The 13,592-nt window shown below is 40.3% G+C and overlaps 1 protein-coding gene across 1 annotated transcript; it reads left to right on the top strand.

The window, feature by feature from the left end:
- The first annotated feature begins 6,282 nt into the window (after positions 1 to 6,282).
- On the top strand, positions 6,283 to 13,117 carry LOC127022651 (small integral membrane protein 10-like protein 2A). Its single transcript, XM_050906318.1, has 3 exons — positions 6,283 to 6,313; positions 8,584 to 8,789; positions 10,433 to 13,117. The coding sequence occupies exons 1-3, from the start codon at positions 6,283 to 6,285 to the stop codon at positions 10,451 to 10,453; spliced, it is 258 nt and encodes an 85-aa protein (XP_050762275.1). The 3' UTR covers positions 10,454 to 13,117.
- Positions 13,118 to 13,592: the final 475 nt, after the last annotated feature.

Here is a 13,592-nt window from a genome sequence, read left to right as displayed (position 1 = left end):
TAAGCTAAATATTCTTAAAGCCAAGACTCTGCTGCTGCCAATGACCTGGCAACTGTTCTCTACCCAGCAGCCGGGAGCTGCGGAAGAGAGTTGTGGGCAGTATCGCAGGGCTCCTGCTGCTCTTGGCTGCTACAACAGCTTTTGGGGCCTTTGAGATACTGCACAGAAATAGAGCAGACATGAAGACTGTCTAATGTATGTCATGGTCCTGGGGAGACCCAGAACATGGGAAGAGTCAAGGGACATGTAAAACTGCTTCTGATTTTCCCACCACCTACCTGTTCCTCCACTGGTTCTTTTTAATCCAGTGTAAAACAGATGGATGATTAGAGTTTTTTACATGAAAAAGAGGTACAACAAAATTTACAATATTATTACAAAATAGCATACAAAGACAAGGATGAAGGCTGTAATAGAGAAAATACATAAGCACAAATTGCTTTTATGATCCTGTCATGAGACAAGCAATATGTTTTTATATATATTCTTTTCGGTGCTCCTTCATCCTGTTCTTTTGGGATCAATTGTTTTGCATTGTCAAAAAAATACTTAAGTTAAAACACAGGGTATGCTTTGAATATGTTTTAAATTGACAATTGTATACCCAATAGGGTATATAATTGCCAACATTAGAAAATACCTAGATAAATATTTACTGTTAGTCATTAAAAACAAGTTTGGATAGATGATGATGGTAACAGATTTATACAATTTTTTCCCCCACACCTTTGTAAATCTTTATATCCTCAAATACGATAAAAAGGAGCCTTTTGGAATTGTTCAAAATTTTGCATTTGAAATCCTAGTTGATTTCTCTCTTAAGGTAACTTTCCTTATTTTCCCTGGAAGACAAATTGTTACTTGTGTGTATGCTCCTTAGAATACATGATGTGTTAATTATTCTATTATTAAACTTTACTATATTTCAGCTACATTTTACTTTATTCTTGCATCTTTTTTGTTTAACTAGTATGTAGTGTGTTTGTTTTTAAAGAGAAACAAATAACTTACATGGTGCTACAAATGCTTAACACTCATTGCAGGTATGTTTTTTCCCTGAGAATGAGAGGAGAGACTGACAGAGGGAACATATTGAAACATTAGTTTGACAAAAGAAAAGAAACTTAGAGAACAGTATGCAAGACAGGGCAAAGGAGTGAGAAGTTAAACAACTTAATAGAAAAATTATCAGTTTGATAGATACGACTGCAGTGCTGAGTTGTATATAGAATAGTTACAAATGCACTACACAGGAGTATGTAAAAAGAAAATAATGAATGGCAGTAACAATAACCAATTATGAATCTTTCCATAATTCTGATAAGATCATGAATCATAAAGTTGAGGCTTAGATCAGTCCTAATGTTGTTCCACAATCTATCACCCTATCTTCTCTCATGCATTACAATTGTTGTTGAAAGTCTTTTTCTTAGACATCGAGAGGAAACCATTATTTAAAATTGTTTCAGATACTGTCTGAATGTCTGTATTGTGTATGTGCTGGCACTGAAGGAGGATTATTCTCCTTTGTGGATGGGGAGTGGCAGGGTAATCACGCTGATGCAATACTGGAAAGTTCTACTCACCATGACACAGACTATCAGCGTTACAGAGACAGTAATTATTTGCACTTTTAAAGTATCTTTCATCCCAAACTATTACTGTGTTCTTTAACATGTCGGTTCATTAATAAAGCCACAAACAAATGCACAGAGAAGTAGAGAAATACCAGTATACACATTGTACATACAGGGAGACACGTCAGTGAAACAAACAGAATGCCTAAGAGTGATTCATAGGTGTATCCTCTTACTCCTAGATGACACTTCCTGCTGACACCAGTTGTGTTCAGTTGCCTTCAGGAAACAGCATGCTACAATATCTAGGTCAAAGGTAAAAGTCTGTCCTTACTGATAGTCTAAAAACTGTTTTAAGGGTGAAAAGCTGTAATCATAATTCACAGCCACTTGAAACTAGGGGTTGGACTGAAGTGCGAGAGCCAATTTTAAGTGAAGCAAAGGTGTATCACAAAGTGTCAGAGGGCGGAATAAGGTTTTCAGCATATTGCACTCTTCTCTCTTTAGATACTTGTATTAACATCAGAAGCAAAAAACCCCACCCAAAACAACTGAAGAGAGATTTCTCTTACTGGAGAAAAACAGGGTTTCCAGATGCTTTTTAATCTTAAAATAGCTAAAAGAATTGTCTTTAAAAACTGTACTTAAGGCTTGATTTTATCCTAATGTAAGTTGGTGGTAAAATTCAGGTGATTAATGATGTAGTATTAGGGATATAGTAACTGGTAGAAAGAAATCTTAATGCACAGCACTAGGCATCCGAAATTCCTTCCTGGACTCTAGTTTCACCTGTGGTGTTATCTGCCTTTGTGGCCTGTCACTCACTGAGCCCCTCTGCCTTCCCACTTTTCAATCAGGATAGTAGTACTCATTCAAGCTGTTTGGACAGTAGCTAGCACTTAAAGATTCACACCTAACAGTTGCCTGAGATTCTGAAGCTTTTTGCTTAATGATCTTTGAATTCTTTAGTTATGTGTCTTCGTCATGCTAATAAAGCACAGAGTTTTAATTAGGGAAGTGACACTATCACTGTGGAGGAAATTCAAAGTATCTTCACTGAAGTTGGGAAGATATTGTGACATCAAATTAATGTTAGAAAAGAATATAATCCACAAGTAATGGTCCGCAATTTCTAGATATTCCAGGCAGACATTTTTGGCATGATTAGTTTCCTGAGTGTTGAAAAAAACCCTGTACTAGCATGTGATATGTACGCTGTTCAAATATAGTACTCAGTCTGCTCTAGAGGAACCAAAGCCAGCAATAAAAAAGGAACCACAACTTTTAAATGTCAGCATTTGCTGCATCAGAGAGAACAGATTAAAGGAGCATAAAAATAAAATGTTAGTATATAAATCTCTACATTAATAATAAAGCATTGTAAAATAAATGCATCGCATTCATGTGATATTAGCATAGATGATTTAGCTGGTATACGTATACAACAGAAACAAGTCCTGTATTTTCTTTAGGTAGCTTCTGATAAATATCTCTTCTGTCAAGAATGTCAGTTATAAAAACCACATAAGGCTTTGCATTCACTTATGTCTACCCTCAGGTTTAGCAAGAAGTAACAGACAGTGCTTACTACAGTGAGAACTGTTGTTGAAGGCAGTGGAACCATATACAGTAATCCCTGTATATGGTTGTAAGCTTTTTGGAATAGAGACATCATTATACATTTATAAACAAGGACCTGAGACTGCTTTGTGTCACTTCTGTTTTTTATTGCTGTAACTCCCTCGGCAGAAATATGGGAATAAGCCTTTTTATAACTGTAAGCATCCCATCATGCCCTGAGGTGAGGCATTGCTGACGTACACAGATGTGTAAGCTGCAAGTTCCCCTCAACTTCTACCTGTCTTGATATCAAGCATTTTACAGAAATAAGCCTTAAAATACTAAGAAAAAGGATAAAGGTTTAACGATGACATAAGCCCATTCAGTATTGCTAGTTTTACTGCCTTCCACTGTCCAAGCATTTTTCACATGAATAAAGACCAAAGGCTACAAGCTTTGACCTGGCCACTTGATTTGCTTAGAAAGATTTAGTGTTTCTTTTGCTCCAGGCTTGCAGATATGCTTATGGACTTTAGTAGAGCTAGGACCTAAAAGGACCAAGTCTTCTGTGGTCAGCTTGCCTGAGGACAGATGGAGTGGTAAGAAGCCTACTTCCTTCTGTCATGCTGCACAGCTGTGACTCACGTCCCAACTAACAACTTCTCTTGGAGTGGAAAGCAAGACAATAACCAGACAGCTTCAAAAACCACATTAGATCAAAGCCAGAAATTAAAATCAGCGGTTCCTCATATAGCACGGTCAGCATTCGGAACAGAAATGTACATTTATTGCAGAAATAAGACAGTGTCAAAAAGTGATGATATATTCTGGAATCTATTCCTCACTGGAACCATTTGTAGAAATTCTGAAGAACTTATAAGAGGAATAAATAACATAAATAAGTACAAAATAGCTTATTTTAGCATAAATAGAATATAGAAATTGTATGAAAAACTTAGGTTTTTTCCCCTATGATTGTATACTGATAAGCTGCTAAGTAACAATTTCTGTGAAGATGAAGACTTCCCAAAATAAGATGTTTGATTTATTCTCCATTTCCTAAATATAAAAATTACAAAATTGTCCTGTTTGCAAAATAATCTAGGTTAATGGTGACATAGGTCAATCACCTTCTTTCTGTTTTACCAAGAGATGCAGTTGGGTGACTGGTATTTCTGCTTACTTCTGGCAGCTAGGTATTGTGATTTAATGTTAGATCCTGCCTTTATTAAACTGATGAAAAATATCTGCTTTTAAAAAGGTCTTGAGCCTTTTTAATATTGCCTGTGTTGGAGTACGAACAGTCCTCAGTGCAAGCTGTGTGCAACACTGTGTTATAACACAACAACTTCTGCAAGAGTTGTTCATATTGTCGGTAGCCTTCCACGTATCTAACTATAACTTGCCAACAGTGTTGTTAGAATCCACAGTGTGTTGTCTACTTAATTTTCTGAAAGATTTTGGAGAGAGGGGGCTCTAAGCTCAACGTCATCAGAAACCAAAAGAGTAAACTTAACGCTTTTGTCACCAGGAATAATAAACTCTCTGAGGGGCGCCTGGGATTCCAGAGTGCCAAGGCAGATCACTGCTGGGGAAGGAAAGCATGGTGTCAGCAGATGCGCTACCATAGCTGATGACAAGTTTCCTTGCAGTCCTAGAAAACCCACTCACAAGAAGGGGTTTGTTAGGAACCATCTGGCTTTTTTTTAACTGAACTTTCAGTCCAAAAAAGTACAGAAGATCACAGGAACTGAAGAGAACAAAATGTTTTATTGTTTAAAATATTTGACTTTTCCCCTTTTTCAAGTTTCTGTTATGATCTCGTTCTTTTGCAATCATTTTATCAATCATTTAATGCAATTTTTGCATACATAGCAATGGATATAAAAAGGCACCAGAAAGAAAGAACTGTAAGCATAAATAACCCTAAACTCTGTCTCATTTAAATACTAAGTGTTCATAGTTTATCTACGTTGTTATTAGTTCTTACAGAAAGCCCTGGAGACCTGATCACAAGCATAAGGATTGTTCTGTGTCACGCTCCAGAGCGAAGAGAGGTCCCTTCCCAAAAGAGGTCTATCCCAAGCAGAGGGCAGACAGACATAGTTAAAGAGGGGAATGCAATTAGATAATATTGGTCTATGTGGTAGGCAAATCAGGGGCCTAATTTTTCATTCTTTTGGAAGTACGGTAACTTCTCCCTGCAGGAGAAGAGAGGAATCTTTGCATAAACCTACGAAGAACTACTTCTAAATATAATGGATATACCTTGAGAGAGCTTAAGAGGACATTTTGAAAATGTAACAAGTCAGTAATGTTGACTAACAACATTTTTTCTTTGAATAGAGGAATATTTGAATACCTGAGAAGAAATTTTAGGTAAAATGAAATAAAACGTGAAAAGACGTGAAAAGATAAGGATGTGCTTGTCTGATGCAACAGAGAAAGACGTGTCAGGATTAGGAAGCAAAAATGGGATGATGGCATTAAAGTGATGGAAAATGATCTCTGCAGCCATCAGCCACAAATTGCATGTCAATAGTTTTGAACTTCTGCACATTAAAGTAAGCAGTGTTCTAGCTAAATTGAAAATTATTTTACCACCATGACAGAGCAGAAATCAAAGGAGGAAATGTGGGATGGTTTTGAGGTTTAGTTTCACTGTCAAGATAATTAGCTAATTTCCAAATCTTGACGGGACAAAATCTGGTGAATCTCTTCAATTGGTATTCAGTTGCACTATCTGCTACTTTCTTTGTTGGAAAGCTAAAGAGTGTTTTATCAATCTCACTATTTAATCAAATAATTAGATCCAAATCAATACCGATGCTAATTTGTTATTATGACCTAATTTATTAATTTTATTGCCTATTTTAGTGTAAAAAGTAATTTATGGTTAATCAAGATTTTAAAATTGATACTGTGTGACATCTGTTTCAATGTGCAACATGAGCCAGAACTAATGAGAATCTGGCAGATATCTACTGATAAATATAAAAGTTAATCAGCTTCCTGATTTAACCTTTGTGTATCACATTGCATTCCAATTTAATCATGGAAAGCTGCTAAATGTCCTGTGACAGTTAAATCACATTTGTGCTTAGCTGTTGAGAAGACGGTCTCAGTACGCATAATGGAGAAGGCAATGGAGACGATAGGGAATTCAAATTACCTTGGAATTCCAGTGTAGGACCTGGACACCTCTCAGTTCCCGTGCCTCCAGTACTAACACGATTATTAAAAACTTCAGATGAGGAGGAAAAAAGATACCACCACTGTCTTCACAAACCAGACGTGCTGAGCTGACATAGAAGGGAGGATGGGGACACCACACACCGCACAGCGTTAAAACCACTGCTGTGTACATTACTTTCCTGCTTGCAGAAGCACTATACCTGTCTTTGGAAAACTGTGACAGAGGTTAAGACACTGTGGAATTGGAAGCTGTTGCACGAGCTTTTACATATCTTCTGGCTCCTGCCTTTTTTTTTGTTTTTTTTGCATAACTTGCTGTAATAATAACCCAAAGGATACTTTTTGAATGAATTCATGGGGAGGATGAGGGCTATTATTTCAGGTTCTCCAAAATGAAAACATTGCAGATAACAAGTCCTTTCAAATTTTCTCTCTTTGCAATAGTACAGGTAGGCTCAATACAACCAGGCACATGGAAGATATGAAATCACAGATAGATCAATCCTGGTGTCAGAGGGGATCATTCATCTTTGATTAAAGAACTGACAGAAGTCTGTGGCTAAAGAGGGATCTGAAGAGCTTTGAATCTGCTAGGATGCCCTGTGGAAGACGGACAAGTTCCTGAGAACGTAGGTTTTAAGATACATTTTCTTTGAGACCTTTTTAATCTGAATGAGTGGTGTTTTGCTTTGTAGGAGTCAGTAGGATAATCTTAACTCTGAGACAACATTTAACTCCACAGCCTGAAATTCAGTCAGATCTACTTAGAAGACAGCAATGACCTGCAGCTGTCCGCAGTTGGAAAACTGGGTCTGAAGGAAGGCAGTTAGGGATTTTCATGCTAAGAAGGAGCTATCTAAAGGCCCAAGATCCAAATGGGTTCCTTCAAGTCTGTTCAGAGCCTGGATGGGGTTAAAAATTGCATTAAGGACAGCTCCGCTCACTGGTTCTGCCATTTAAAACCATACTGTACCCCTTCTGTCCCCAGGGGAGCAGCAGGCAGGTCAGGCTGGAGGGGCCTGCAGTACCTCCTCACCCCTAACACTGACAAGTTCTTGAAACACCCTGTATCCTTAAAATAGTCGCATTCCTGAGAGCACAAGCTACTGCCTGTAGTTTCCTTAATTGAACTATTTACAGTTTCCAGACACACACGGGGTTTTCCACTCTATTATGTAAATAATGGATTACAGACAAAGGGATTGCAGATAAACCTGGGAAGGTGTCCCGTTTTGTTCTGAAATTATTCTTTCTCTGTGCACCAGTGTGATTCTGTGGCAATAAAATAGTATTTTACAAAGAGTTTAGATCAAGATATTGATTTTTCTGTTTCATTTTGGAGTTATTAAAAGTTGATTGAATGGAAAATGTATAGAACAGTTCTGGGGGAAAAAAGGGGCCATCTTCATAAACGGTATTGGTCATCTATTCATCTTTTGGGGCATTTCCCCCTACCTGCAAAGCAAGTGTCATGAGGATAATTTATCTCAAAGACCTTCCTAGGAAATGTTTGCAATATGTTTTGGAAATCTTAGGTGTAACCTGTACTCGAACACTGTATTTTGAATTCAAAATAACTTAAGTACTGGCTTGAAAAGCATAAGAAGTATTTCCTTGTGGAAGTAGATGGCTTGCAGAATTGATCACCTAACTGCATAAACAATAAAATTACAAAAAATCCCCACCCAAACCCGGAAATCATTATCAATATCGACATCCCCTGAATTTTTTATTGAGGTTAGAGCACACACCTGGCTCACGCCCTCAGGCTTCTCCTCCCCAGCTGAGAGGGGCTAGCTCATTTGGAAACGGATTTTAGGAATCACAGCAACTCTCTGTGGGCTCCCAGTACGATTTCAACACCCGAGGGACGGGGCCTTGGCGAGGAACGCCGGCCAGCCGGCGTGCGCCAGAGCTGAGGGACGTGAGGGGAGGCGGCCAGCTTCCCGCCCCAGCGGCCGCGCCCGCTCCAACGGCCACCCCTTCCCGCGCTCCGCCCTCCGGCGGGCCGTGCCACGCGCCCGCCCCCACCCACTGCCCCGCCCTTCCCCTGTGGACATGCGCAGCGGGGAAGAGGCCAGTGGGGCGGTGTCGCGCGTCAGGGCGCTGCGACGCCGCAGCGCGAGCCGCCCCGACGTACGGCGTGAGGGTTACGCATGTCCATACGTCACCGGCGGAGGGCTCCTCCCCGCTGGCGACACCCACCGCCGGGCGCGGGGAGGGGGCGGCTGCGGGGCCCGGGCGGCGCGGCGGGGCCGCGGGCGGGGGTATATGGCGGCGGTTCTGTCCGCCCTGGCTGCCAGGCTCTCCCAGTCGGCCGCGGCCAGGTCCTACGGGGTGTTCTGCAAGGGGCTGACCAGGACCCTCCTCATCTTCTTCGACCTGGCCTGGAAGCTCCGCATCAACTTCCCCTACCTCTACATCGTCGCCTCCATGATGCTCAACGTGCGGCTGCAGGTGGGCGGCGGCGGCACGGGGGCGGTGGGGGCCGGCGGGGCTCGGGGGAGGGCTCGCGTCCCGGGTTTCAGGCCCGCGGCGCCGCTGCTGGGCGCGGGGGAGCGGGGACCGCCCGTTCCCGGAGGCGGCGGCTCGGCCGCCGCTGTCGCTCCCCCCTGGCTAACGGTGAAGCGCCGTCGGACGTGTCCCCTTCCCTGGGCTGGGGCGGGAGGGAGGCATGGCGCTCCCTTGTGTCACCAAGGGAAATGTCGCTTGGATTCTGCACGGATGCAGCCAGCTCTGGCGACTTGCCTTTGCCTGGGTTTAGGTGTGAGTGCCCCGTTATGCTGCTTGCTCTCGATGTTAGCTGCGAACGTGCCACTTTCTCATCTCAAGTTTGTTCGTGGTACTAAGCCATAGTTAACTTAAAGATAGACAATAAATTGTGAATATGTGCACTTTGATAGTACATTCTTGACACCCTATAAGGAGCTAATAAAATAATTTCCTTCATCAGTTTGGTTTTTTTTAAAAGTCAAGAACAATTGTAGCAGGGAAAATGTAGAGGTAGTTTTAAATAATAATGTCATTGCATGAAAATGGCAGTTCAAATTTAATTTGTGTCTCTCCTGTCTTGAGCCTGTTTCTACCAAATGTGGAACTCCCTAAAACAGCTTTGACCTAAAGATATTAGGAGCTTTCGCTCTTTGTAGGGTTGAAGTTTCATTGGTTTTGTGATGAAATGAAAGCTTTACTTTTAACTTAACTGGCAACAAAAGCAGGCTACGGACTATCACAGCAAACATCTGTTCTAGCCAAAGACTGGACACTTTCTTTCTCCTCATAAACATAGCTGTAATAAAAGTTTTGACATCTGGCTAGTGGCCAAATGCTGAAAGACAAGTCTGGTTGCAGTTTGTGACTTTTTAAAAGGTAAGTTGAAATGGGAAGAGGTCAAAATGTGGTGTCTCATATTTTTATTTTTGGGACTCGTCCTACAGTTCTGAAGCTTGAAATTAAGCCACACTGCCAGGAGTTGCACACGTAGCTTAGTAACCTTGGTGGCTAAAAATGCCTTGCCTTTGCTTGTTATGTGTGTTGGTACATAATAGTTCTCTTGTAACAACATCAGCTTGTCATTTGACTTCAGTATAGCTGATACCCTCTAACTGTGCTGGTGCAGCCAGTCTGACCAGTTCCCTTTGGGAAGCTGTGCATGGTACATTGTTGATTTCCAGTGCTGCGTGTCTGATTTTGGCCTGCAGTTCTGTTTACAGGAAGATTACTTTAATATTTGCCTTTAATGTTAAGCCTCTAATCAGTTAGAGTCTGCATTTCTATTGGTTAGGGAAAATGGTACTGTTACACAGCGAATCTCTCTAGCTGCTCATTTGCTGACTCACTTTGATGCCTGTTACCAAAAGAGAGTTTGCAGCAGGTTAAACTGAAACTACAGAAGAAAGTTTATATTTGGGTATACTTCTTACCCCCTTGGATGTGCTCAAGCCGCGTGTAGGGAGACTTGTCTGTTTGGACTACTGTTACTTTCTGCAGCTGGGTTATTCTTTTTCTTTATGTTAAAGATTTTTTTTTTTTTTTCTATATACTGGGCACCAAGAAACTGGGATATTAGTGTAATAACTTTCTGCGTTCTTTCTCTTTAGGTCCATATTGAGATCCACTGACTTGTGACTTTGTGTGCTGCTTGCACTGTATGCTGCAACTAGAGTCAATTCCACTCTACAAATTCAGCCTGTCGTGAAACAGCAAAGCTATGCTCGTCTTCTCTAGGACTATGAAGAAAGAAGATTTAAACCAGAAACGAGTATGTGCCGGTGGCCCAGATCATCACAAGGCAGCAGCTCACCTGACACACGTGCATTCCGTGTTGAACAACTCTCAAAATGATCGTAGCAGTTTACAAGAATTATTTTATTTTAACACCAGGAATTGTTCTTTCTTTAATACTATACCTCTGCCTTCTATTGGCAAGGAAATGCCTCTGAGTTGGAGTGAATCAACAGGGAGGAACTCAAGTGCAGCTGCTCCTTGGAAGGATTCATTTCATCTGCGTTTTTCTTCTGGGAAAGACAGTCTTGATAGGATTTCTCACTGCATTAATAGTATTTCAGTAATGGGCTGGCTGGAGAAAGCTTGTAGCTTTGCTGGAGACTTTAGCTCATGCTGTCCAGGAGACAACTTTGTATGTTTTGCACACTTTTGGCTGGGAAATTTGCAGTATAATAAAAACCTGCAGTTTCTGGAATTAGAAATGAGCAGTAGCAAAGAGAATGAGTTGCGGCTTGCATTTCTTAAAGAGTTGGAGCTTGGTGGACTTCCTGATCTCTATTCTATTCCAGTTGCCTCACTGAACGAATATGCTATGGGACTCTTAAACAACCAGAAACCATGTTTATTTCTTTGTTACTTAAACCTTATATCTTCAGAGAAAACACTTGGATACAAGCAAATGCTTTCAAATGTACAATATGTGACTAATAACTTTCACATCATACAGCTAGTAATTTCTGTGCTAGCTTTTGCACTTGCAGGTCTCTGGTATGCAGTAGTGAAGGTAAAAAAGTACTAAGATTTTAATAAGTACTATTTTTAACATTAATAGAAAATTAACTAAATAACAGAGACAAGGTTACAGTTCAGATTTTAGTGAGAGGTAGCTAAAGTAAAAATTATATTTGTGTAATTGCTAGTAAAACTGGCTGTTGGAAGAATAGGGACTTTTTTTGTAAGGAGTATCTGCATCTGAGTGGAAAGAACTTCTTAATCTCAGAACTCTTTGCGACTTCTGCAGGTTTGCCATTAATGACTAGAACCCAATTTGATTGTTTAGCACAGATCCTTTGTTTTCTTTAGGGTTTGTATTAGTGGAGTGTTCTGGCTACTATTTACAACCATTTCCAATGAAACTGTTTCTTGTAGAACTGAATTCCTGCTCTGAATCCAACAGTAACTAATGTATCGGTCCTTAAAAGACTTTGAACTGGAAAGCTGTTGGGAGGGTGGTCTTCAATAGAGCATAATTCTCAGCAGTGTTCCTTTTCAAGGATGGTACTGCTCTAATTTAAATAATCATGAGCTTTTGCGCTATAATAGACACTATAAACAATTTTCTAAAAGAATGTTTTCTTTCCTTGAAAAAGTGATTGTTATCACTGAAGCATAGTAATCATTTCTGGGCCTGTTGACTTTGGGACGGACTTCTGACAATGGGGTTTGGCAAAGAATAGAGCAAGAATGTTGGAATCAATAGAGCTGCTTGTGAATAAGAATTGGCAGGAATAGGCTCCTGTGGGCACTTAGATGGAGAAACTCATTGTGCAGTAGGTCAAAGTTTCAACTCGGTGTCCAAAATTCTCAACAAGGGAGTTGATGTAGGTGGGCTTGATGTGCTTTAGGGGCCTACCTAAAGAGGGAGATATTGATATGGTGAGTTAGGATAGATTTTCAGCTCACCTTTCACTCTGAGTTAAAAGTGAGGACTTAATGCAGAGAAAAGTCATGCCAGTGATTCGCACACCAAGTATCCTTTTTGCTAGCTAGCTTGCTTCATTTTGGAAAGAGAGTAAGTGATATTGCATTTAGTTTGAACTGAATTCACTTGGAAAGCCAGTAGAGTTTTCTAATGTGGTGTTTATTTGGGTGTTAGCACACTTGTGTAGAGAAGTCCTTGATTATGAAGATGAAATGCCGGTTATCAGTGTTATGGGGAGAAATGTTGGATTTTTTTAACCTTATTTGAGTGCTGAAAGTAAGATATACTACTTTTTATGTTAAATGATATGTTGTGTTTTTATTATCCCCATTGGTTGGCTATTTCTTCTGGATGTTAGAAGAGATAAAAAGCCATTTAATTTAGAAAATAACTTTCCCTGGTGTGTACTTTTATTAATTGTTTAACTTCTAGACTTTTGACCACATGATTACCTGTCACAAAATTACCAAAAAACTCAAAATAATAACGGATTACATATTGTAAGTAATTATTTTGACAGCAACAGTTTTCTCTGAGTCAAGCCATTCATGCTATTCACTCCCATCTCCACTGCTGCAATTTATCACCCTTGCAGTGGTATTAACACGAGTGTTTGTGGATCAAGATTGCTGAAGCGATGTGGATCTGAAACCCCAGAACACCAGAAACAAAGACACTTCTCCTAAAGTCTGTGGCTTATTTGAGTTACGGTATTAAGCTGTTGTCTGCATACAGCTTGACCCAAAAAAACACTTGGCAGAGCTGAGGGTAGAGGAATGAAGGTGGGGAGGGGTCGGAGCCTGTTTAAGCTGGCTTGATTGCTAAAGAAAACATTGTGCAACTGCATCTTAATCTCTGTAACTAGCTATATAGGTAAAGAAATACTCTTTTCCTGTATGGTGAGCTGCTTTTTTTTTTTTTTTCTTTTAAGTTGCACATAAACACAATCCTGCATCCACAACTGAGTGCTTGAACTTCCTATATAAAGAATTGATTGGCACAGTTGTACCTGTAGTTGTTACTTGAGACCTTGTCCGTTCAGCTGAACGGTTTGGCCTGGAAGATTCTCTACTCTGCTGTACCTCATTTGGGAACCACATATTTATGGAACCATAGTTATATACAACAAAAACTTGTAGGTGATATTGTTGGGTTAATAGGCAAGAGGAGTAGCTAAAGGCATAAAAGCATTAATCCAGTTTTTAATGCACCTATTCTTCGTGGTGATTTTAAAGGGGGGGAAAAAAGGGGAGGGCAAACGAAACATGAGAGAAACCACCTGTAAATTAGAATTTAAATGTGTGTGCAGTGGAGTGCCAAGGGTTGTCTCT

The sequence above is a fragment of the Gymnogyps californianus genome, chromosome 15, assembly GCF_018139145.2.
Source record: "Gymnogyps californianus isolate 813 chromosome 15, ASM1813914v2, whole genome shotgun sequence".
In the NCBI taxonomy this organism is placed as follows: Eukaryota; Metazoa; Chordata; class Aves; order Accipitriformes; family Cathartidae; genus Gymnogyps; species Gymnogyps californianus.
The sequence above is the reverse complement of the archived record's forward strand: the minus strand, read 5'-3'. Positions and strand labels throughout refer to the sequence as shown.